Source organism: Macadamia integrifolia, chromosome 1 (genome assembly GCF_013358625.1).
Source record: "Macadamia integrifolia cultivar HAES 741 chromosome 1, SCU_Mint_v3, whole genome shotgun sequence".
NCBI classification, from domain to species: domain Eukaryota; kingdom Viridiplantae; phylum Streptophyta; class Magnoliopsida; order Proteales; family Proteaceae; genus Macadamia; species Macadamia integrifolia.
Window position 1 is genome coordinate 1,825,768 of NC_056557.1, and position 23,844 is coordinate 1,849,611.

At 37.1% G+C, this 23,844-nt stretch overlaps 3 protein-coding genes across 4 annotated transcripts; 2 read left to right on the plus strand and 1 right to left on the minus strand.

Moving 5' to 3' along the window:
- Window positions 1–1,136: 1,136 nt before the first annotated feature.
- Window positions 1,137–7,963, minus strand: LOC122074548 (indole-3-glycerol phosphate synthase, chloroplastic-like). Its single transcript, XM_042639456.1, has 10 exons — window positions 7,265–7,963; window positions 6,271–6,531; window positions 5,999–6,175; window positions 5,651–5,725; window positions 5,487–5,531; window positions 5,227–5,391; window positions 3,853–3,931; window positions 2,346–2,428; window positions 2,126–2,194; window positions 1,137–1,434 (listed from the first exon to the last, which is right to left on the minus strand). Exons 1-10 carry the CDS (start codon window positions 7,397–7,399, stop codon window positions 1,351–1,353), a joined length of 1,173 nt encoding a protein of 390 aa, XP_042495390.1. The 5' UTR covers window positions 7,400–7,963; the 3' UTR covers window positions 1,137–1,350.
- Window positions 7,964–12,434: 4,471 nt separating this feature from the next.
- LOC122077827 lies at window positions 12,435–18,360 on the plus strand. Of its 2 annotated transcripts, XM_042643729.1 has the most exons (5): window positions 12,435–12,592; window positions 12,785–13,776; window positions 13,930–15,285; window positions 16,874–16,994; window positions 17,425–18,360. In XM_042643729.1, the coding sequence occupies exons 2-5, from the start codon at window positions 12,874–12,876 to the stop codon at window positions 17,655–17,657; spliced, it is 2,613 nt and encodes an 870-aa protein (XP_042499663.1). In that variant the 5' UTR covers window positions 12,435–12,592; window positions 12,785–12,873; the 3' UTR covers window positions 17,658–18,360. The 2 variants fall into 2 exon arrangements, with proteins under 2 accessions (XP_042499663.1, XP_042499670.1); XM_042643736.1 differs by having other exon boundaries at window positions 12,463–13,776.
- Window positions 18,361–18,978: 618 nt separating this feature from the next.
- Window positions 18,979–23,392, plus strand: LOC122077842 (protein BUD31 homolog 2-like). Its single transcript, XM_042643748.1, has 4 exons — window positions 18,979–19,116; window positions 20,023–20,138; window positions 20,640–20,827; window positions 23,067–23,392. Exons 2-4 carry the CDS (start codon window positions 20,045–20,047, stop codon window positions 23,220–23,222), a joined length of 438 nt encoding a protein of 145 aa, XP_042499682.1. The 5' UTR covers window positions 18,979–19,116; window positions 20,023–20,044; the 3' UTR covers window positions 23,223–23,392.
- The last annotated feature ends 452 nt before the right edge of the window (window positions 23,393–23,844 follow it).

The following is a 23,844-nucleotide window of genomic DNA, read 5'->3' on the forward strand; positions in this document are numbered from 1 at the left end:
AAACTCCCATTTAGCAATCAGTTTGACCAAATTTGCCTTCCATAGAGCTTAAAAAGTAATATTGTATAAGAAATTTTTGTGGAAAGAAAAAAGAAGATAATGTTTCCTACATAGAAACCGTCATGATACTCTCATACTAACACCTTTTTTCACTTAGTTTCCATTGTTGGACAGATAAATTGATCATTCTAGCCTTTGAATATATGACGAAATTCTTGAGTAAATAATATGTTAAATTTGGTGATCAATCTCAATTTTCCCTTTTTTTTGTCCGTAAAGATCAATCTCAATTTAAATGATAGACAATATAGCAATTGTCTTATATTTTCAAGTAATTTTAAATCTACAGCTATACTTGGAAAATTCAGATTCGTTTGAAATTTAACCCATGATTAGCTAGAACATAGACAATGAAGTTCATAAAGTTGAACCACCAAACACTATCACGTGGTAAAATAAGTAGTTTTGTTAATCTTGACATTAATGTTCTATCTTATCTTCCTCAATTAATAAATTTTTTCTTTTTTAATAAATTTGTCATTGAATGACTTACCAACTATTGGTGTGAAATAAAACTTAATAACTTATCATATAATTTAAGGAAAAAGAAAACTGCCTGGTTGCATGATCCCATGCTTAGACATAAAAACATGCAAAGTAACCACCCTACTCTATGAAGTCAAAAATCTCATTCATGTTTATTTTTTTGACAGAAAAAATCTCATTCATATTGCCGCTGCACTCTCATTGGCCCCTGCACTACGCAACCAAGCAACAATATCTTACCCCGTAATTTAATAAGACTGGTTAACTTGCTGACTGGCAATGCAACTTGATTTCAGCCACATGGACTTGAAATGCCCAGCGTATTGTAAGTGGGTACCAAACTACCAATCGCATGTATAGATAAGTAGGGTTCTCTGTAAAATGGAATATACACCATGCATGAACACGTATGCATCAAACCCCAGTAAAATCCAAGGGCTCAACCAAATCATCTTCCACATGGCAAAATTGAGGGCCAGAACAGTAACAAGGGCATCATGTAGCCACCTACTACCCATTTTATTTGATGTATACAATTTTTCTCTTTCTCTTTAAACCTATAAATCTTAGTTGAAGGGGAAAAAAAAAAATAACAACAATAATATTAATATTAATAGTAATAAATAGCAATACAATAAATATCTCATCTTAGGTGGGTAACTGTCTCCACTTGAAAACAGTAAAGTTGAAGCTTTCCTTGGGATTTGCTATTTAAACTATTCTCCAATATAATTAATCCATAAGGTAGGATTGAGGGAAAAAATTGAAAGGAGAATGGAAGGGAGGACAAAAGATGCTCATGGTTCATAAAGAAATATCTTTACCAAAAAGCTGTGTTATTCCTTCCCTAGGATCACTTTGTTTCACAATGGACTCACCAACCAAAACCTACAAGAAACAAGAATATATTTTCACCTTAGAACAACTATAAACACAAGCATTTGTCACAGATTTGAATGACCACAGAAATGCTAGGCATGCCTTCAAGCATATGGTATGCAAAAATACAGTTCCAGTTATCATACATGTAATGGTCACAGATCAAGAATGAATAAAGTTTCTACCCTGGCCTAACCTTAGCTATATGCCATCTCAGTAGAACAATCAGTGTCCTAAGACCCAGTTCACTGATTGAACCATAAAAGATGCTGGAGGCAGGTCAATTGGTCATATTGGATGTGAATGTTTTCACATGGTGAAGTCCACATGTTTTGAAGGCTGCGGCAGACAATGAATTCAACTAACCAGGCTCAGCTGGACCAGGTAAACTCAGTACAAGGAGATCAGGATCCAGGATTGGAATTGGATAGGTTGATCCATCCCTGACTGATCTTTTAGTGAAATATGTTAGGATTGTCGATCCAAGTTGAAACTGGGAACAAATCAGCCTGGGCTGAAACAGATCCAATCCACTGATCCCTAAGTAGATCCACTAATCCTTGTAATAAATGAATTTCGCGTTATTGGTAGACATGAATGCAAAGAAATTTGCTTCTCTAAAATATAAAACTAATGCACCAGAAAAAACGTTTGAAGGAAAGGTATTAGAAGATTTACAGATATCTAAAATTTTGCTTACCGCTTTAACTCCAGCTTCTTGCACATAAGCTATGTCATCTGGAGAAAACAAACCCGACTCCCCAACCACCTGAAGAGAAGAGTAAAATGCATACCATTAAAACATAAAAATTACAATTCAGCATCCCTCCTCCTCACCCCAAAGTTAAAGGAAGATTTTTAATCTTATGACAAATATAGCCCCACTAGATAAAAATTAAATAAGTGAAAAGATCACTTACAATTATGTCCTTTTGTAGGATCACTTGTCCATGTTCTCCCTTCAGAAGATTCCTTGTATTACAAATATCAACCTCAAATGTTTCTGCAGGGAATCCAAAACTAACAATTTACTTTGAGACCAAATATTATATGGATACATGACTTCCTACAGCTGTGTATTAGGAGGCAGCATGTCATACTTAGATATAACAAGGGAGTTCCAGGGAAATATTATCGTCGTAACAGACCAATATTATTGGTCATTCTAATGCTGATGTGATTATAGATCTACTATAGGCTATTGTACTTTTGTTGGAGGTAATCTTGTTACATGGAGGAGTAAAAAGCAAACTACAGTAGCTTAGTCTAGTGCTGAAGCTGAGTATTAAGCAACGACTCACACTGCAACTAAGTTGATGCGTCTTAGATCCTTTGTTCAGGAACTTGTTTTTCTGGCAGCAAATCTATGAACATGTTTTGTGGTAACCAGGCAGTTATTTACATTGCTAGTAACTCAGTCTTTCATGAGAGGAATAAGCATATTGAAATAGGCTGTCATTTTGTTCAGGATGCGGTAATGAAGAAGTTGATTTCCACTCCATTTGTTAGCTTGCGTAATTAGCTTGGAGACTTGTTTACCCAAGCTTTGTTTCGAAGTGTGTTTTTCCAAGGGTGTTCCAAGCCGGGCATGGGTTATATATATGCTCCAGCTTGAGGGGAAGTGTTACGTAATGTCAACTTATGGGGATGTGTGTGTGTGTGTGTCAGTTCCTTGAGGGTATTGTCAGTTCTTTAAGTTAAGGGTATTGTCACAGCCTTTATTTATTATATTCTTAAGTTCTTTAAGACGGTTCTAGGGTGTGGACCCAAGTTTAGGTTGTAAATGCTTCTTTGTTTATTATAAATAGATCCCCCACCCCAGGGTTTCAGTATTCTTCTAATTACTCAAACCGTGGGTTGTGTTCTCTCTTCTCTCATCTTCTTCTCTTCAACGACTCTCTTCTTTCTTCCTCTTGTCCTCGTACTAATGCAGGTTCTGTCATTGCCAAAATAACGTGGCACGCAGGAAAATGTGGATGAGAACAAGATGACATTTTTGTCAACGTATTTAGAGACAATCGACTTAGAAAAGATTTAGTAAAAGTCCATTAAAGGATGGCGACCCATAACAAGAAAAAATACGAAGGAATGATCGAGCTAGAGGGTAATGGAGAAGCCACTAAGGTGTAAACATAGTTAACAAAATGGCAGGTGGCTATAGGTAGATCCCAAAGCAACTTGAAAACAGATATGAATTTCCAAAGAACAAAATGCAAGTAAAGCTATTGTAAGAACAGTGAGTCACACTTGAGATGGGCAGCAAATTTGAAACTTGTCCAATCCATAACACATTCAATAAATATATGCAGCTGCTAAATCAGCCCTCCACATGGCAGAAATTGCAAGCTGTAAAGGAATAACTTTAACAAGGTCTTAAATAATTGGTGTTCAACAACATAAGAAAATTCTGTAAGGAGCAAATATTACCAAGGTCACGGTTGTTGATGCCAATAAGTTCAACCCCCTCAATTCCTAACACACGATCCATTTCTCTCTCATTGTGCACCTTTGCATAAAAAAAAATAATAATAATAAAAAACAAAAAGAAATTAAAATAGTTAACAATAATAATTTGGCAAAAGGGAGATTTCTTTTTTCCTTGCAAGCAAATTAAGTCTAACTTCAGCATGATTAACCTATGCCTTGATTTAGACAGATGATGGCAATAAATTTAATATTTACTAAAGCACATGAAAGATCAAGTCAAGAACTAATTTTTTCACTAGTAAGCTAAAACTTTTTTTTTTTCTAAAAGCTTCCTTGTTGGAAATTATGGTTTTAATTATGACATTTTCAATTGAAATATGGCAATGCATCACCATTTGCAACAAATTTGTCAGAAATGTAATAATAATAAATTGACAATGTTTTATAACAAAAAAAAGATCCAACTCTTTGTTAAAAGAGAAACCCAGTAAGTCCTGGTTTCTTTCTCTTTCTTCTAGAAGTGATCTTTGAAATTCAATATATGCAAAAGCATCAATAATGGCATACATTGATGCATCTGAACAAGCATGAAGGATTAGAAGGTCTAATGATGATTTAATCAGAGAAGTGTTCGAAAGTTGGGGCAATAACCATTTCTTCAGAACTTTTACGTGAAAGATCAAAGTTCAAGCCTAGTCTATGTATGTCGAATGATGTATTATATATGACGCAGAGTTTTACTTCCCAGCGACATTTAAGGGTAAAGTGAACCCTAACATCACAAATGTTTGTCACAATTGATCTTCTCAGATTTCTTTTGCTTGATTATACGATGATTCTTAGTAGTCGTTCTGAAGCTTCCTTTTACTTTCTTCATTTTTATATATAGAGCAACCCAGTGCAAAAGGCTCCCGCTACTGTAGGGTCTGGAAGGGGCAAGTGTAGGCAGCCTTACCCCCCACTCCGCAGGAGAGGCTGCTTCCAAGTTCGAACCTGTGATCAACATGTTGCAATAGTGCAACTTCATTTTCATATATATATATATATATATATATGTTGAAATATTTTTCACAAAATAAGGGATGAAAATAAGGACCTGAATCAAAATTTTAAATATTCAAAGCCCAGATCTTGAAATGAAGCAAATAGGGAAACTTGGCCAGCAATAACATAGAAGCAATAAAAATATGAAGAACCTAATGCAATGGACAAAAAGAGTGAACTAAATTTGAAGACCCAAAGCCAGTTAGAGTTCGTATTTAATCTTGAATAAATAAACCCAACTTTGCTTCGACAAATAAATGTGGAATCAAATCCAGTTTGATAACAAAAGGAATAAAGTCAGTTAAAACAAGGGAAAAAAATTCCTGATACCTCAACTAGTGCAGCCAACCCAAGAATTTTGCATATCTTAATCATGTACCCAATGTCATGATCAGGCAACACAGCGGCAATCAAAAGAACTGCATCTGCCCCTTTTGTTCGAGCATAGAAAATTTGCCAGGCATCAATGATGAATTCTTTGCAGAGAAGAGGGCACTGTATTTTTCGTCCAAGTCAGGGAAACAAATTGTTAAAGAACAAATGTAACAGGTACAGATAAAGCAGCATATATGACATTTAATGAGGCAAACCTTTACTCCAGCATCACGTATGATCCCCAGATTTTCAAAGCTCCCCTGGAAAACAAATAAGACTCGTATTCAGCTCACTACACCAACCCTTAACCTCCCCTTCCTCCCATTAAAAAAAAAAAAGAGGAGATCTAGCAATAGCTATCTCAAGCAGACAATATTACCTGGAAGTATTTAGAATCTGTCAGAACACTAAGGCATGCTGCCCCACCCTTCTCATAAGCTTTAGCTATTTCAACCTGTTTAATGACCAAATGAAGGACATGAGTTGAGAGAGAAAAAATCCAAATAAATACAGTAAGTTGAAGATATGTTTTTCAATTCAGTTCACTTACTTCAATCTTTCTACCCTTCAGTTTCATAGACACTCAGAGATAGAATTGGAAAAAGGGTGATAAAGTTTTGTGAAGAGTACTTCCATCAAAGTTGAAGGGTAGAAAGATTGAAGTAAGTGGAGAATAGCAAAACAGACACAAAATCCAAGAAAATTTGGCCTATGTAGCAGATTTTACCGGATCAAAATCCTCTCTTAACACTCCTCGGCTCGGAGAAGCCTTCTTCACTTCAGCAATTAAGGCTGGTAAACCAGTTCGCTGATGAGATGCCCTCAAAGCCCCAACAAAGTCTCTAGCAGGAGGAGCATTATCGATAGCTTTCTTCAGCGCAGACAGAGGAGTTCTCTCTTTTAACTGGGGGAAGGGAAAAAAAATCGAAATCAAAATTATGAGGCAACCATTACATATACAGAATTAAAATGATCCCAAAACTGCATTTGTGGACTTGCTTGTGAGACTTCCACATCCTTGTTCCATATTATTTCCTCTAGAATGTTACGAGGAGTGTTGCCCTCATTCTGTAAGCGGAACTCAAATGGACCAACATAGTGCAAAGGGGGGCCAGTAGGAGGACGCCTTCTAATATTGATACCCTGGCTGGCTGCTATTTCATCTTGGAATCTTCCAACTTCCCACTCCTTGATTTTAAGGGCATCAACAGCAGAATCACTTGACGGAGAAAGTGTAGCAGATACATCATTGGATTTGGACTGCAAAAATGTCCAAAGAAAAAAATCAGAACTAATATTATTTTAATTATGGAGGAATCTTTGTACTTAACGGAGCATTTTTCAGGATGTTCTCAATTCAGATCAAATTAAGCCTTATTCCAGCTAAGTTTCACAATTATTGCCATGAGAAAATCCATTTAGAGTTTTAATGAATCCATACACATTAACAGATGCCGATATAGCCGTTCGTATTTATCTTCTTTTCAATGATTAATGAAAGGAAAAGGATGGTCAAGGGGAAGGAAAAAAAATACTTATATCTCATGTCACATGTTGAACTCTTGAGTCCAACAAATCTAGTTTTGCACTGATGTTCCTCAGCCAACCACTTATTGTCAGATTCAATCTAAGGTTCTGATCGGTATCTGAATTGGACAAAAAGAATTGAACATAAACTTACAGTCCAAAGCCCCTGATATTCCTGGGTGTCATCCTCCAACTAACCACACTAAGCTAGTTCCGTTATTTTTCCCATTATTAATCGCAAAAACCAATCCAAACAGCAGAAAAAATCAATAAATTAGAGAGAAAAAAGGCACAGAGACACACATAAAATCCATCCGAAACGTTCAATCAACAACACAACAACCAAACATAGAAAAGTTAGCAATTGTAACACGAAAATTCGACAACCAAGTTAGAATTCACATGGGAGATTACAAAACCTAGTTTAATGTATCGGGGAAATATCAAAATCAAGAACATTGATAACCTGCTGCGCTCGAATGGCGGCGCGTAAGCGAAAAGTTTTCGCTCCGCCATTTCTAACCGTGAAATGTCTCCTGCATCTATTGGAAACGTCCGAAAATGAAAACCTGACTGCTGCTCCAACGCAGGCCGCTTCCATTTAAGCAAATAATGGAATTTCAAAACCCCGACAAGAAAATTCTTGAAATGTCTGATATAAATTTATAGAACCGGAAAGCGAAATTTTTCAGCCACGATGTCCGTTAAGAGTTGGGCCGAACCGAACAAGACAACCTCCGCTGTCCTCTCCGGTCACTCTGTTATCAATATCCGTCTGGAAAATCCCGTGGAAATACTTGTCAATAAAAGAAAAAGGGAAATAAATGGATTAGTAGGGGTATTTGTGTAAATTTGCGGAGCGATTGTTTTTCGATTCGAACCCACGACCACTAAGCCCCAACGAAGCAACCTCACCGTCGCGCCGAGTACAGTGACAACTCTCTTCAACGGTCTCAGCCTGTCTCCTGCAACGTCTCTCCTTCGTTCCTTCTTTACCTGTGAATCCAACGGTAGAATACAACCATTACACACTTCCAGAACCTAATATTCTAACTTGGGAGTTCAATTTCTGAAAGCTATAAATCATAGAGATTTGCTGCGTTGTCTCTGTGTTGGAGAAAGGGTCTTCGTTCTCCAAATCCCTTGTATCTTCTCTCGAAATTAACACAGAAAATCATCGTGAAAGGCCATTGATTGATTTATTGCAATGGTGGTCAGCAGTTCCAACTTTCTTGACCATAAGTTAAACATAAAACTTTTTTTCTTTTTTTTAACTACTATAAAACTCTTTGAAATGCAATTATTTAATAATGTATAAATAAATTTATAAATTATTTACAAAAGTGTCTCCCAACTTATCATTTCATCCGTTCATTGTCAATATATCCTCTTAGAATCTCTGGCTAATGTAAGGCATCGACCATTGGTATACCAAAATGCATAAATATTATTATGATGATAGGGAACTCTAAGTTATCAAGACAAAAATATGATCAGAGAGTCTTGTTGCATAAACAAGTAAGGTTTATCCATACAACAGCTCTTCCTTTTGTAAAATTTTGCTAATTAATTTGATACACATTAAATTTGAACTAATATGCATAGTTCTGAATTTTATAAAATATCCACAAAATATACTGTGCAATATGTCTACTATTCATTTACATTGTTTACAAATTCTACCAACAAAAAAAAAAAAAAACATTGTTTACAAAATTTTGACGGTTTAATTTTAAAATAAAGTAAAATGTATAATTTTTTATAATCATCACCTCACATTATTATATCAACTCTAAGTCATTCCATGTTTGATTTTTAAAATTTAGCACAAGAGAAAACTATCCATAAGGGCAACTACAAGCGAACAAGTGCACATAAGTATCTTCATCACAGAACAACACGGTTTTTTCACATAGTATGTGAAGGCCTAGACGTAGACATACTAGTGGGTAGCATATTTCTTCATAAATTTTAGTAATTTTACATCCAAATCCCTTAAGAATGTGTTTGTTTGCCAGGAAAAAGGAAAAGAAATCTATATTAATTAAGTATCATTTTATTGTCTTCCCTTATTTACCATATATTTGGAACATTCATTGCCAACATAGGATTTTGCAGGTTCAAAATTTGAAATCACATTGGATAATGAGCATTTTCCTGTGGAGGGATGTGCTTTCCGTGTTTAAACAAAATCGACTCTCATCGATTTTTTTTTTTTGGGCAAAAAGGAAAAAAAGGGAACCCACTTACTTAGTTTTCTGCCTATAATTTGCCTACCACTTGTTTAGTGTTAAATTTAATTACTAAATTCGCACCAAAAAATAGTGTTAATTGAAAGTCTTATTAACGATGACTGATTAATTATTTTTGAAGCTTAGTGAGAAAAATAAGACTGATTGTAAATCCGGAATTTTGGGAGGAAAATGAATGTAGGACCACATGGTTTTGTTGCTAATTAAAAATATAATTCAGAAAAGATGGTAGTGGCACTGAGGAAACAAGTGACAAACCGACATGAATACCACTCTTTAAAAATATTACCAATATATTTATAGCCCTATAGTTGTATCAACTAGAGTGCTTAATAAGAGAGGCACAAAGCCCGTTTGATTTTGTTTATGTTGTTACTAATAGAAACAATAGAAATGTTTTTTTTTTCTTCCAGTTTTTGGGTTAAGAAACGATTTTTTGAATTGCCCCTCCCACTTGTTTATAGAAACAGAAAAATAAGGTTGACTTGTTTTTCTATTTTTATTTACAGAAATATGCATAAATTTCTATTTCTACTTTAAAAAATAAGTGCAATGAAACAGAAAAATCAAATGGTTTTTTGAGTGTTTTTCCGTTTATGAGCACAAAAAAAAAAAAAAAAAACAGAAAACATGTTTCTAAAAACAAAATCAAACGGGTCTTCAGTGAGAGGTATTTTGGTAAAGGGGGAAAAAAATATATCCAAGAGCGTGACCTAGGGTGTAAGCTTGGCCCTATTAGCTTTGGCACACCCTACACTCAATAAGGTATTGGCTATGATTTTTGGTCTTGAGGGCATGTCAATAAAATTTCTTATCCTAGATCAGGTTGAGGCTTGGCTAAGGTTGAAACATTGGGCTGAGACTACCCAAATCTATGTAAATATATATATTTTATGGGAAAAAGAACCCTCGCAGTTTGACATAGGAATTACTTAGATTATGCATGCTATGAAATGACAATGTTGCCCCCCATTGGTGTGCACCCTCTCATTGGCCCGTTGGTCTTGTATTTTTTACGCCATATTAGGGTTTCTCATGTCTTACTTCGTTTCTTAGCTTTAGGGTTATTTTCCCCCGTTTGGTCATCCTTTTATCCAAGGCGATCGTTGCTTATCTTCTTTGTAGATGACCACAATTGAATCATATGCATGCTTCTCTCTACCTTTTTTAGATCCATCATTCTCTTATTTCACTATGAAAATCATAAATGGTTAAATACTATATCTATATCAGAGATACGAAGCGCATCCTCGAATACATCACCATCGTAAGTGGTATCTCTGTGTTGTTCCATGGTTACTTATCATCTCTCTTATTTTCCTTGATCTTCACTTCCATTTAGATGCACAAATAAATATACAAAATTGAAAAGAAAACAATTTTAACTATAAGGTTTTTTTGTGTGTGTGTGTTTTTCCCCTTAATTGTTAATTGATAGTATAAAATCTGTAGAGTAAGTTCTTTAATTGACAATCTAGACATGTAGTTTCCATTTTCTCCCTTAATATTTTGTTTACATCTTTGATCGGTATTCATTTAATATTGAGCATAATACTGGAATTTGGAAATTGCAAGTTACAATGGATTTTCTGGATTATAACCTATTGTGATAATCTACGCTTATTGGATTGTAGAATTATTTTTATTTCTTTATGTCTTATAAATTCGTTTCCTTCGATGTATTGATTCCCTCTCACTGCTTGCATCATCGCGATTTTTTGTTGAATTGATCTTTGTCACATCTTTTGTTTGATTGTGTATTGAGAAGTATGGTTTGTGGTTGCCAGCCCCATTGAGGCCAATTAAGGTTGGATTGGGCTTGGGCTGAGATTTTACAGTCCAACTTCAATATTGGGTTGGGTATAAGCCTAACTAAAGGAGTTCATGGTTGGGATGGGGTTTTAAAATTTTTTATCTAACCAAGCGCTGTTTGACCCCTATAGCATGGCCAAAGTTAGTGATCTCATGTGAAAAGACACCCATGCCCTTTATTTGAAAAAGATAACCTGTTCTTGTTTCACTCCTATTTAGACATGTCAAGCTTTACCTGAGTGTCTTTTTCTTCTTTGGTAAAAACATCAACAGCATCTTTATGTGTCAACATGCCCTTCTAAAGCTTATGTATTTATATTTTGCCTGATGAGATTCTCCTCTATGGAGAGCAGTATGAGAACCTCATTCACACTCCGCTTTGCTTGATGTATCCCAAATAGGAGACTCCTTGAGCCCGCTTCAAAAGTATTTTCTATTATAAAATAATCAGTCATTAGAAATAGATAGTTCCCCCCAAAAATAAAATATACTCTCCAACTAGTCATATAGAGGGTAGGGTTAGATGCAACTATATATATATATATATATATCATAATTATGTAGTTGAATCTTAGAATGTTAATAGTCAAGAAATCAATTGGAGAAGAGGTTCCTTATTGTGTGGGTTGCTCCTGCCCTTTATGTTGGATAATATTAATCCATCACAATGTAAGGGCGAAAATTTTAAAAAGATTTGGTGTTTGTTTTGTGAAAATAATGTTATTTCTATGATATATAAAATAACAAAAACTAATGAAAGTAGAGGAGAAAAAAATGGTTTACCTCAAAATAAATTTGGTCATACTGCATGTAAGACTGAAAATTGAATAGTAACAAGCTCCTCTCCAATTAATTGAACATTTAACTAGTGATGCCAATGACGGAAAAGATTTAGACATACATCTCAATACATAGAAGTATATCCCAAGCTTTTTTAACCGTTGGATCACTCATTAAACACCCAGTCAATTAAAGATGATATTTTTTGAATACGTAGCCCCGTATCGAAATAAATGAGAGGGTGATCGATACAATTTGAACATAAATTTTCATAAATATTTCAGGATGAAAATAAATTACCATATCAATCGTCGACGTGGCGGAATAATCATGAACACTTGTCAAATTTCTCAAACTTTCAAGTATTCGTTTTCTTTGAACGTTTTAAGTATTATTATGTAACTTTTTCTCTTACCCAAAAAAGAAAACTATTCAGTTTCCTTTGGATATACCGGAGAAAAAGAGGGGTCAGCTTTTACGTTCTCCAAGGCCCAACCCTCTTTATACCAAAAACAACTTACAAGAGTACAAAGAGAAACTTCTACCTAAAGACGTAAAACTTCATTCACAATATCCTAAATTCCCATAAACGACTCAGTAAATCCCCAGAAGTTCTACGAAATTGAGGGTTATTTTAGTCTTTTAAATGAAATCTCTCATCGAACGGAAACCTCCAGTCTTTGGGCCTTCGAACAGTTTCGTCCCTTTCGTCCTTCCGATGATATCAACCGTTCAATCTAAATCTGACGGAGATCATATGTCGGCGAACGGTTAACCCCATTTTGTTTAAAGCTTCTTTCATAAAACCCTAGAAAGGTTTACACGTACAGTCGAGTGTGCGACTGCGATATCTTCCCCCCCTCTCCCTCTCTATCTTCTGTCAGTCTTCTGCAACAAGAAATACGTGAATCTTTTGAAACTGATAGCCTTCGGTACGAAGAGGGAAGAAGGTGAGATTTGAGAAATATTATCGATCTCACTTCGATTTCGATATTCTTGGTCCGCCATGAATGGATGGGTCTTAGTTTTTGATTTTCAATTCCGTTACGAGTGTTTTAATGGCAGTTTTTCAGGTGTGGTTCATCGTGATCGTTGAGTATATCTCATGTTTTGTTATTTTTGTTTCTTTTCTCTCTGTTCAGAGATATAAGAAGAATTTCACAGGGCTGAATGGCTTGTATCTGCAAGCTTTTCGCGTCGATGGTTCCCTCGCTGTTTCGTTTCTCTGAGCATGGGAGTGTGTGTTGAACACTTAAACCATCTGAATCTAAGACCACGAGGTTTTCTTCAAGAACTCTGTGATTTGAGGGAGGAGAAGATAGTTTCGTGTGTTCTTACCTTTCAGAACCTGCCGCCCATGCCGTCAGTCGGTATGAGACGGTCAACTAGGGTTTTTGTGCCGAAATCAGTTGTGAAAGATGCGGATGGCGTGAGGGTTTTGAGATCTGGGAAACGGTTGGGGTCGGAATCTGCTGGCGGGAAGGGCAAAGGTTCGGATAGTGAGCCATGGTTTCGGCTGCTTGATCATTCTGGTGATGCGGATGGTGTTCTCTGTTGCAAGAACGATGGTTGCCATAATGCTTTATCGGGGGAAGGAGTAGATGTGAAACATTTGGATGGTGAAATGGCGCCAGGTTCTATGAACAACGGACCTGGGGTTTCCATGACAAATGCGAGTGTAGATAGAATGCACGGCAATGTTTACCATCGAAAGCGTCAGAGGTTGGGTGGAAACAAGTTCTCTTCTTCTTCATTAACTTCAGGGGGCGGAGACAGGGTTTATGAGGATCGTATGTATGGAATTCCCTTTGTTCGTAAACAGCGGAGAAAGAAACGAACTGGGTCTTTTTCGACAGTTATACCAAGGGAAATGCGAGTTGTCGAGGATAACAAAGGACGCCAGGTTCGTGGATTCCTACAGCAAGATTTACTGCTCAACTGCTTCTCCAGTGAAGATATGGTTTTGGTGGTTACTAAACCTACAGTTGGTAATACTAGCCGGTTTGCTTGCCTTTTGAATTCCATTCTGAGCTACATGACGCGGAACAGGGTGCGTTTGTCAGAACTTTCTGCATTTTTGTGCTCTAAGCCGATCGCCATTGCTTTCTCCCGTAACAGCATTCGCTTGTTGCAGGTAAGTGGAAATTATATCTTGATAAATCGTCGTTTTTCTTAGATTTGCCATTATGCCATTATGCCATTATGTTGCTATGTTATGCGACTTGAACTTTTCCGCTTTTCTAGCAATTTTTTTTTCGTCTGTATTATGTGTGCGTTTGGTGTACAGGATAATCTATCCGGCGATACAGAGGAAAATGATATCTTGGCATCTGGAATTTGCAAGATTTTCGAGGCCCCTTGTTTTACACCTCTGTTTTCAATGGATTTTCTTTCAGTTCCCAGTGCTTTTATTTATCTGCACTCCAGAGTGCTTCTCTGGCACAGCTGTCTACCTAATGTTCTGCTGCAGTATCTGATGGGTTTATACACAGAAGCACGGAGATTCTCTGACAGCCAAAGTTGCCTGTCGTGTATTTCTAGTGAGGTTGGTCTTTCTGGAAGCGAGATTATGACTTCTGAGAGTACTTATACCGGAAAGAAAGAAGTGGGTTTTGTTGCTGGAGCTCCCAAATCCTCTGGCCGTGGTGCATCTAGAAGGTATGGATCGAATCCCCGCAGTATTCAGAAGAGGAGTCGCATGGGGTCTGTAAGAGGTAGAAGTCTTTCAATTTCAGAGTCGCAAAGCTCCGGCAGTGTTGTAGGTACTGATTTGCTTAGCAGTGTGGCTGGGTGCCCGTCCTTCTCTTTGCTTGTACCTAATCGCAGGCGGCGGAGTTGTACCAGTAATGGTTTGGGAGAATATATGAAGGAGTTAAAGTCGACCTTGGTTGAATTGAGGCAAAACATGGATTCACTATCTTGCAGTGCAAACATATTGATTATTGAGCCAGACAAATGTTATAGGGAAGAGGGGGCTGATGTTTCATTGGAATTCTCAACTTCAAATGAGTGGTTAATTGTTGTTAGGAGACATGGTTCCTTGAGATACTGCTATAAAGCACAAAATATGATGAGGCCCAGTACAACAAATCGTTTCACCCATGCCATGGTTTGGGGAGGGGGAAATGGTTGGAAGTTAGAGTTTTTGGACAGACGAGAGTGGTTGATCTTTAAGGAGCTTCACAAGGAATGCTATGGTCGTAACATGCAGACTGCCTCTCTTAAAGTAATCCCTGTGCCTGGAGTACATGAAGTACCAGAAAATGGTGACAACATTCGTATTCCCTTTGTGCAACCTGAGAGGTACATCACAATGAAAGAGGATGAAGTGGCAAGGGCATTAATGAAGAGGGAAGCAAATTATGATATCCAATCTGATGATGAGGAATTCTTAAGCATTCTTAATAATGAGTTTAATGGTGGAGAGAATGATGGATCTGAAAATATCTCAGCAAATAAGTTTGAGAAAATTATAGATTTGTTTGAGAAAACTGCATATTGCAGTCCTGATGATGTTGCTGATGAGAGTAAAGCTGCCAATCTCTGTTTAAATATGGGAAGGAGGGAAATATTGGTACCTATTTACAATTACTGGATCAAAAAGCGGAAGCAAAAACGCTCAGCACTTGTTAGGGTTTTCCAGGTAAAGGCAATGTACTATAAATTTATGACATCATACAATGGTCTACCTTTCTTTCTTGTTTGTGTATTCTTGTGGCGTAGAAATTTCTGATGTTCTGCAATAGTTGTTGGTTCCATACTTCCATTGTTGTGTGGTGATTGAAGATGTAACATTGAAAGTACAGGTTTATTGACTTTTAAGTTTAAACAAGTTCTTTCAAAAATCTTGATAATTGTAAATAATTACTCCACATGTATCGACGACATATTTCAAGAATTTACTTGCAAATTCTGTTAGAAATGAGATATGGTTCTCTTGCATTTTTTTTTTCTTCCTATTCTCTTTTTTTATGTAACATCCCAAGCTCTGGATTTGTTTACTTGTCTATTATCCAACTAGAGAATTTGATATATCAAGGACCTGCATTACTTTTTCTTTCTGTTTTGCATGAGCTTCAAAATGATGGAGATTTGCAACTTATATTCAAGTATAATCGAAAGAATGTGTCTCACTCTCCTATTTCAGAAGAAACAAATTCTTTTTGATTTTATATTTCAGAGGAGAATGTTGAGTCAATGGTTCTGGCATGCTGTCGCTTGGTCCATGATTTTCATATTATACTGCCACATCATTTCTTGTCTCGTAGTTCTTTTTCCTCTTTTTTTTTGTGTTATTTTTTACCTTTCGAGCCTACCTGTAGACATCAATCCCGTTTTCCTTTCCACATATGCACATTTGGCTGCACAGAGCATGCTATATAGACATATATTTTGTTGGGTTGACAATCAGATGGCAGAAAGTGACTTTTGGAAGCAACCATCCGTTTAGAAACAGAAACAAACTTCAGAAGCACAGGTGGCACCCAATATTTTCTTGTGATTTGTAAAGAAAGCATATGCTGGAAGTGATTCAAACCCATGATGTCTAAGTGAGAAGGGTTCTAAAACCAGTACTTTTCAGGGATTCACAGATCCTACTATACTCACCTTTCTCTTTCTTTGTTCCCTGCATAGATGGTATTAGAACAACCACTAGAGCCTTTACCACTAGGCTAAGATGTAAAATCTACATAAGTAGTTTTCTGCAGTAGATGTGGATGGGGTTGGTGCTTGCTCTATGCAATGGTGTTATACATCTTACTACTTATGTAGTAAAGCTTGTATGCCTTTCAAATACACACATTCAGGTTTAAGCCTGTAGTGTTGTCGACAATTCTAAGCAGCAAATTATAGCTTTTGGATGTAGTTCTGTAGTTTTTTATGTACTATGGATGAATATTATGTTTGGTCCCAATTAATATGTTTCTTAGTGGAAAAATTTATGTGTTGTTCTAGCCTAACGCTTTGCAACAGAAATGAACTGAAGATCTAAGAGTAAAACATAGAAAATACAGATGATTTGAGTATGCCAACAACTATGTGCAGTTTTTGCTACATTCTTATGCTGTAACCAGTATCTCTGATATGAAAACAGCTCCTGGTCAGGTTTGTTTTGTTTTTTTTTTTTTTGTTTTTTTTTTTTTTTGGTTGTAATATATGAAAATGTTTTGCCAATTTTGGAATGCTAATAAGCAAGATTTCATATAATGAACTTCGCTGCTTAACAACAGAGTCATCCCCCGAGGAGAGCTGAACTGATCCAAAAACCATTTCTGCGAAAGAAACGGTCATTCAAGCGGAAGGGTTACCAATATGGGAGAGGGAGAGGAAAACAGCCAAGTTTTTTGAAAGGTATTTTTTATTCACCTAGTGCCTAATGATCCCTTTATACGGCTTAGCCATTTCTGGGGAAAGTTATACATTTTGCACCGTGTTATGATAGTTGGATTTGCACCTGTGCAGTGGATTTCACCGCTAAACGGGTAGATCTTAGTCGTAATAATACAATGCCTTTGGTGTTAGGTTCATTGTCAATGCCATTGTTTTCTTTCATTTTCCTGTTGCATTTGTATAATCTGGTTCATACTGGTGCACCCTGTCACTATCTACCATTGGGCGACTGTCAAGGCTTTGGACTTGGTTTTAATTCAAATTGGATCTCTCTTTTTTTTTTTGGGAGAGGGGGAGGGGGAAAGGGGTGCAACTTGTTCATTATAATTTCAATCACTTGCAGCAATGCATTAATATGACAACTAACAACACATTTTCAATGGACATGAAGCCATGGCAGATGAACAAGATGTCTTGGCAGCCAAGCATCGATTTGAAGAAGCCAACAACTCTGCAAGAAGATTGTTGGAGGCGGCTACACTAAAGCGTCAAAGAGCACAGGTTCTCATGGAGAATGCCGACTTGGCAACTTATAAGGCCACCATTGCACTGAGGCTTACCGAAGCAATTGAGAGATCAGAGCTGTGTGATGTTGGCGTTGCCATGGACTCTTTTGTTGGTTAAGTACAGAGCACTCAAGGTAAATGCTGGTTTCTCTCGATGCGAATCTGGTATGGTTCAGTGCGGATATGTGATGGCATGGTCAGGCCGTATTTTTTTGAGAGGGGGTCATCTTTTGGCACGGGCATTTTTGAAGCTTTTAGTTAAATTCGAAAGAGATGTAAATTTGTATAGTATGTGTAGATTTGTATTAAATTTACCAATCTCCATTGTAAGAAAACTGTAACTCTGCTGGTTGCACAAGGAGAATACAGGTTGAAATTGATGCCCACCTCACATGAAAGTGTATGAAATGGAGGAGCTCTGTGGTCAGCCATTCAAATTCAGTGTTCGTGCAGAAGAAGCTTATAAATCTAGAATTGGCTCGAATACAATGAAGGTCGATCTGAGGTGGTCGTTTCATATATCTATTCAGTGAAGACTCAGGTGCTGTATCTGACCAGAAATTCTCATCGCTCGAAGCTGGAGTAAGAAAACCAAAGGTGGTTTATACTTGCGAAGGGTTTCTTGATTGATTGTAACCGTTTTTTTGGCTTCATGGCCCCCTTGGTGTGTATAGATAACCTATTTTCCTACTTTTCTGTTTTCCATACTTAAATTTTGCCTCATATTCCCTGGAAGAGTATTTTCTGCGGTCCAAATATCTTTGGGCTGTAATTATGTACATTCTTGATTCTTTATTATCTGCCCAACTTGACATTCTCTCTTTTCGGTGACCTTCAAATCTAGTCAAGATTTTAAAAATTAGAATCAGATTAGTTGAATCAGCCGATTTGACTCCCATCCTCTCCAGGGCCACGGAGGCTCAGCGCTCATCCAGCAGCTGCAAGGATCTGGGTGCACTTCTGTGTTGGGATGTGTGTCCAAATCTTCCTTGCGGACTTGGGATTTGTGGGATGTAAATAAACAACTTGCCTCTTATCAAACGAAAAATTCTCTCTCATGAAATGGGAAATTAACTCTTGTGGGTGTTTTCTTATGTGATCTTATAGGCTTTTGTGTTTTCCACACCCCCCGCACATCATAGCATCAGTGACCTAGTAGGGAAAAATATAGGAGATTATAACTTTCCATTTCACCAAACAAGGAACACCCTTCGCTGAGAAAAGCCGCTACTGCGGCATGGACGTGCCCCATAAGGCAGGGTTTCATGAGTGGATGAATCAGCTTGGCATATGGGAATTGGCTGATTCACATCGGAATCGGCATCGACCGATCTACCAATTTGCAATGATTCAGTCCGATTATTAACAAGTTTTGATAACCGACCCTGACCGAATCGGACGCCGATTCCAAATTTTAAAACACTGCCTAAAACGGATGCCGATTCTAAAATTTAAAACCCTGCCCAAGCGTTTAGGTTTCGAGCTTTTATTCTTCAAAACTAGTAATAAGAAATCCCTCCTTAGACACTCCTGTCCATCCGCAGGATCCCGCTCGCCGTTGTCGAAAAGAAACCTTTGTAAGTTCTTCTGCAACCTAACTAAGTACGTATATGTTATGGATTTCTTATGTTCTTTTTGTTTTCTTAGTTTTCCTCTTGAATCTATTCCGTAGTTCCCCCTGTTTTCTTGATCGGAACGTTTTTCCTTCTGCGTCCATCGATTTCTCCTGTCATTGGGTTCCGACTTCCGAGAGGATTTTGGTGTGGGTTAAGTTCTGTATCTGTGAAGATCCTCCTTTTGCTTCACAGTTTCTGGCTAGTTGTTCTGGGTTCTTAGTCTTGCTCGGCCTTTTCTGATCGGTGCCCACGAGTTGACGTTCAATTAGTTCTCTAAATTTCCTTTTGTATCTGTTTCAATTCTTTCTTAGTATTTTTGTTATCCTTTCAAGGATATTGAATGTGTCCAATTGTGTTGTGTGAGAGAAAAAAAGGGGGGGGGGGTGCATTTTCTTTTTCCTTCCTGGATATTACTACTATACTTGGGGGAAGGGGGACTTTGGCAAGAAATTTCTTGTTCAAGAGTTTGGGAAATTATAAGCCAAGTTTAGAGGAAATATAAGAACTTTTGAGAAGGTGAAGGGTCATGGTGCCATTGCCTTCTCGTAGGGGATCCCCTCTTCATCAGGACTTTGAGATGTTTTCAAGAGTAGTAAAGGTTGTTGACTCATGTTCTCTTTCTCTTGCCCTGCGAGTGACATTTACTCTATTCAAGCATAGGTTTATTAAGGAGTAGTTGGTAATTTTGAGTTGACATAAACTCATATTTTTCTGTTCAAGCATAGGTTCTATTTCATATCCTCATATTTATTCAGCTCAAAGCATTTGTATCCTGTAGATTTCTACTGTTTTGATAAACTATGAGGTCTGATTAAAAGGAAAATAAACTAGAATCATACCCAGTAACTCTTACTGGTCTTATTTCAGTGCTGAAAGTGCAGTTGGAAGGATGCCAAAGGTAAAGACAAACCGTATCAAATACCCAACTGGGTGGGAGTTGATTGAGCCAACTCTTCGTGAGCTTGAGGGGAAAATGAGAGAAGGTTGGTCTCTTTTTATCTGTGAAACCTGGACTCTTCAATCCATCCAAAATATCCTTGTCAGACATGACATAAAATGGTATTAGTGTGGGAGATCTGTCCGATGCTCCAAATATATATCCATTTTACTGCATTTTCCCATGCTTGCAAACAGAAACTATAGACCGGTCTTATTCTGAGTGCTTCCTTTTTAAACTTTCACATTATAGACTTTTTAATTTACTATTATATTCGGAATTCTTAATGTTTGGTTTTAAGTTTCATACATGCATATTTCCAGCTATATGTAGTTTCTTGCTTCCATGCTCAGAAAGTGTGTGGAACTGTTACCCGTAATGTTCCCATGTACCTGTGCCTGCTTGGCCATATTAGCTGGTCTTTGTATCCTAAGTTTGCGCCAATTCCAAAAAATTATGTAACCAATCTTTTTGGCAAGTTAGGCTGATGTCTATTTACTTGAACCTTCATGTTATAAATGGTGTAATGTACTTGTTTGATTGACAGCTGAAAATGACCCACATGATGGGAAGAGAAAATGTGAAGCATTGTGGCCTATTTTTAAAATTGCACATCAGAAGAGCCGCTATATTTATGACCTTTACTACCGAAGGAGGGAAATATCTGAGGAGCTTTATGAGTTCTGCTTGGAACAAGGCTATGCTGACCGCAATCTTATTGCAAAATGGAAGAAGGTGGTTTGCTCTGGCATCTCATTTAATATATCTTCTATTGCGTAGCTCCTTTCACATTTTTATTTTTCCTGTAGTGTTTGCCTTGTTCCTTAGTCCTGAACCTTTCAGGATTCTTAATTTCTTCTTTCAGAACTATTATGAGAGTTTAAGCCATTATGTTTCTTGAGTACTTAACACCAGTAATAGATACCTTCATCATCAAACAGCAGTCAAGTCACCTACGGCATCTAAATTTACACTTTGGAATTGTATTGTATAGTATTTAAGTTGTAGGTTTTTAATAATTTAAGAGTTCTAGGATTGGTTTATGCATTTTACCCCAACACATCTTTCTGTATGTTCACCAGTTGCTCCTATTTCTTGCACATTCTTCACATTGATTTCTCCAGGTGGGTGTATGACCGTAGGTCACTAATGCATCCAGCAGGGTATTGAGCAGATCTTGTTACCATTGCAGTGATGTTCTACATCACCACATCAGACCTAGATCTTTGATTTTGTTTGTTTCAGTGAACTGTTCTTGTTGTGTTCAAGGTGAATAGAATTTGCCGCTGTCAAATTGTGAGTCAGTGGTAGGCCATCTAAGGTGCATATATGACCTATTGAAATATGGATATAAGCAAATAGGTAATATCACATTATGTTTTTTAAACAATAAATCCTGAATCAGTAAATACAATGGCAGTGTTTTCACTACCTATATTCTTATGTAGACTTTGGGGATAGGGTGTCCTCTCACTTGCACTGACAATATGATTCATTGACTAGATCTACAGTTAGTATGGTAGCTGGTTGGGCTGTAAGTCAAAAACATCTTGAGCAGAGATGATCCTATTTCTCAGTGAAGTCCTTTTCTTTTTAGTGTTTTCTGTAGAAAATGGAATTTTCTTTCAAGGTACAATTGTCAACTCTTTTGTGGAAGCTTGAAAACCTCTGAATGGATTATTCTTCATTGATGAAGCTGTTGCGGTTGATTTAGGGTTGACTGGAATGTCATTTGCCATTCTTGCATCCAATCCCATACATCTCCACTGTTATCAATTCTTTTTTCTTCCATACTGTTAATCGTTGAACCTACAATAGATTGACCAGTCAAAAGTTCAGTTGTCCTTAAGCATCTTATTTTAACCATGAAACTCATTTAATGGAGAGTTGAGGGTAATTATTTCTGAAGGCAATATTTATGCTGCATCTAAATCCAAAATATTTGCTACTGTTGACCAAAACCATTATTTGTGAGATTGCATCAATGAGGGCTGGAATTCGATGACCATGTAGTGTTCCATTGAAAATGATGAATCCTGTGTAAATAATATACTAAAGCTGAAAATGACTTGCAATTTGGAATTTTTCTTTGAAGTAAGCAAATGCCATGTTAGGTCAAAATTTCTAAGTTTAGCTAAATTATTCAATTGAGCAAACATGTCAAAATGCATTGGACTTTTCTAAGATGAGTTTAAACTAAAATACAATATGAGGTGTGATTTTTAAACTAAAATACCTTTTTACCGATTAGATAGTTTGGTTTTGGATGTTCTTTAAGATGAGATTATGGATGTTCTTTAAAATGAGTTTATTGGTTTCTATTTCAGCCAATACTCAACTCAACTCAGCCTTATCTCAATTAAATGCGGTTGGCTACATGGATCCTTTTTCTCCAATTAGCTCTATACAAAGCCTTCATTGTTACTGGTTCTATGTTATTCATGTATTTTCTCACCACTTCTCCTTGAGTAATTTTAGGCCTACCCCTGACTGTTGGGTGCACTGGGAATTTCCTGGATACTTGTAAAGGCCACATGTCAAATGAAGTGGCCTATCACAATTGTATGCCCACCATACACAGAGCTATTACCATTGTTTCTTCATTGAGTTCTATACAGAATGACTTGCTGTAGAATTTTCAAGGCATTATTCTAACATGTGCCTCTGTTGAACTGAAAAACCAACACGTGACAGGATGAAGATGTGGACAAACAGGTCCCAATTTCCTTTTGCATTTGTGAAGATGTTTTAGTTACTTTTTTTTTTTGGTAGTAAGATGTTCTAGTTACAATTTTTTGTACATGGATAGAGGAAAAAATAAAGCCATCACCCATCTGTATGATTAATGAATTCGCATCAGGTGCATTTTTCGCTTTTTTTCCTTCCATTCCATGGGTTGTATGATTTCCTTACAAATAAATATTGGACAGTTTCAGGCTTCCCTGCTGATCTTGGACTTTTGTTTGAATTACAGTCAGGGTATGAACGGCTCTGCTGCCTACGATGCATACAGCCACGTGATCACAACTTTGCCACCACTTGTATGTGTAGAGTACCCAAACACCTAAGGGAAGAGAAAGTCATAGAATGCGTGCACTGCGGTTGTGGGGGCTGTGCAAGTGGAGACTGATTCGCTGCTTTGTGTATAAAAGTACTAACAGGCTGTTGAGAGTGGTTTGGTTAATTCAGTGCTGGTGGTTATTGGTCTCCTTCATACTCCATAGCCTGGTATGTAGTAATGCCCTAACCAAGAATGTACTGGTATGATTTTATGAAGGTGCCAGTGGACCAAGACATAAACATGGTATCAATCTTTTTTTTTTTTTTTTTCCTTTTCTGAATGCAACGGCAGATCTAAATTTACCTGAAACCAAGGTTAGGTAGCTCATTTGAGTAGAAGCTCTTATCAGGCCTGGCATTCCCAGGTATTTGACACCTCTTTATTTAACTAGCTTTGCTGATGTTTAGGGAAAGGGTTCCTTCTAAAGTTCCTTATATTCATGGAAAGTGATTTCAAACTGCTGTTGGCTTGGTATTACTGAGTTTTTGAACTGTTGGATTCAAACTCAAACTCAATCCAACCCCGCTGCCAACCCCCTCCTCCAGTGGACCTGTACTATCATAAATTCCATTGTAATCCCTATTTTAACTGATGAAATGGTCAACCGCAACTTCTTAATTTTCTTACTAAATCACTGCCCTGCAATTATTCGACCCCTTTAAATTCCTTTTAGGATTTTCACTCTTCTCTG

Bases quoted from the DNA above. Each gene is read 5' to 3' on its own strand.
- LOC122074548 (XM_042639456.1), bottom strand. From the start codon at position 7,399: ATGGAAGCGGCCTGCGTTGGAGCAGCAGTCAGGTTTTCATTTTCGGAC. The intron at 6,532-7,264 runs GTTATCAATGTT...ACATTTTTGCAG, and splicing joins CCGCCATTCGAGCGCAGCAG to TCCAAATCCAATGATGTATC. The intron at 5,532-5,650 runs GTAATATTGTCT...TTTGTTTTCCAG, and splicing joins CAGATTCTAAATACTTCCAG to GGGAGCTTTGAAAATCTGGG.
- LOC122077827 (XM_042643729.1), top strand. From the start codon at position 12,874: ATGGGAGTGTGTGTTGAACACTTAAACCATCTGAATCTAAGACCACGA. The intron at 13,777-13,929 runs GTAAGTGGAAAT...TTTGGTGTACAG, and splicing joins ACAGCATTCGCTTGTTGCAG to GATAATCTATCCGGCGATAC. The intron at 16,995-17,424 runs GTATTTTTTATT...ATGGACATGAAG, and splicing joins ACAGCCAAGTTTTTTGAAAG to CCATGGCAGATGAACAAGAT.
- LOC122077842 (XM_042643748.1), top strand. From the start codon at position 20,045: ATGCCAAAGGTAAAGACAAACCGTATCAAATACCCAACTGGGTGGGAG. The intron at 20,139-20,639 runs GTTGGTCTCTTT...TTTGATTGACAG, and splicing joins TGAGGGGAAAATGAGAGAAG to CTGAAAATGACCCACATGAT. The intron at 20,828-23,066 runs GTGGTTTGCTCT...TTTGAATTACAG, and splicing joins TTATTGCAAAATGGAAGAAG to TCAGGGTATGAACGGCTCTG.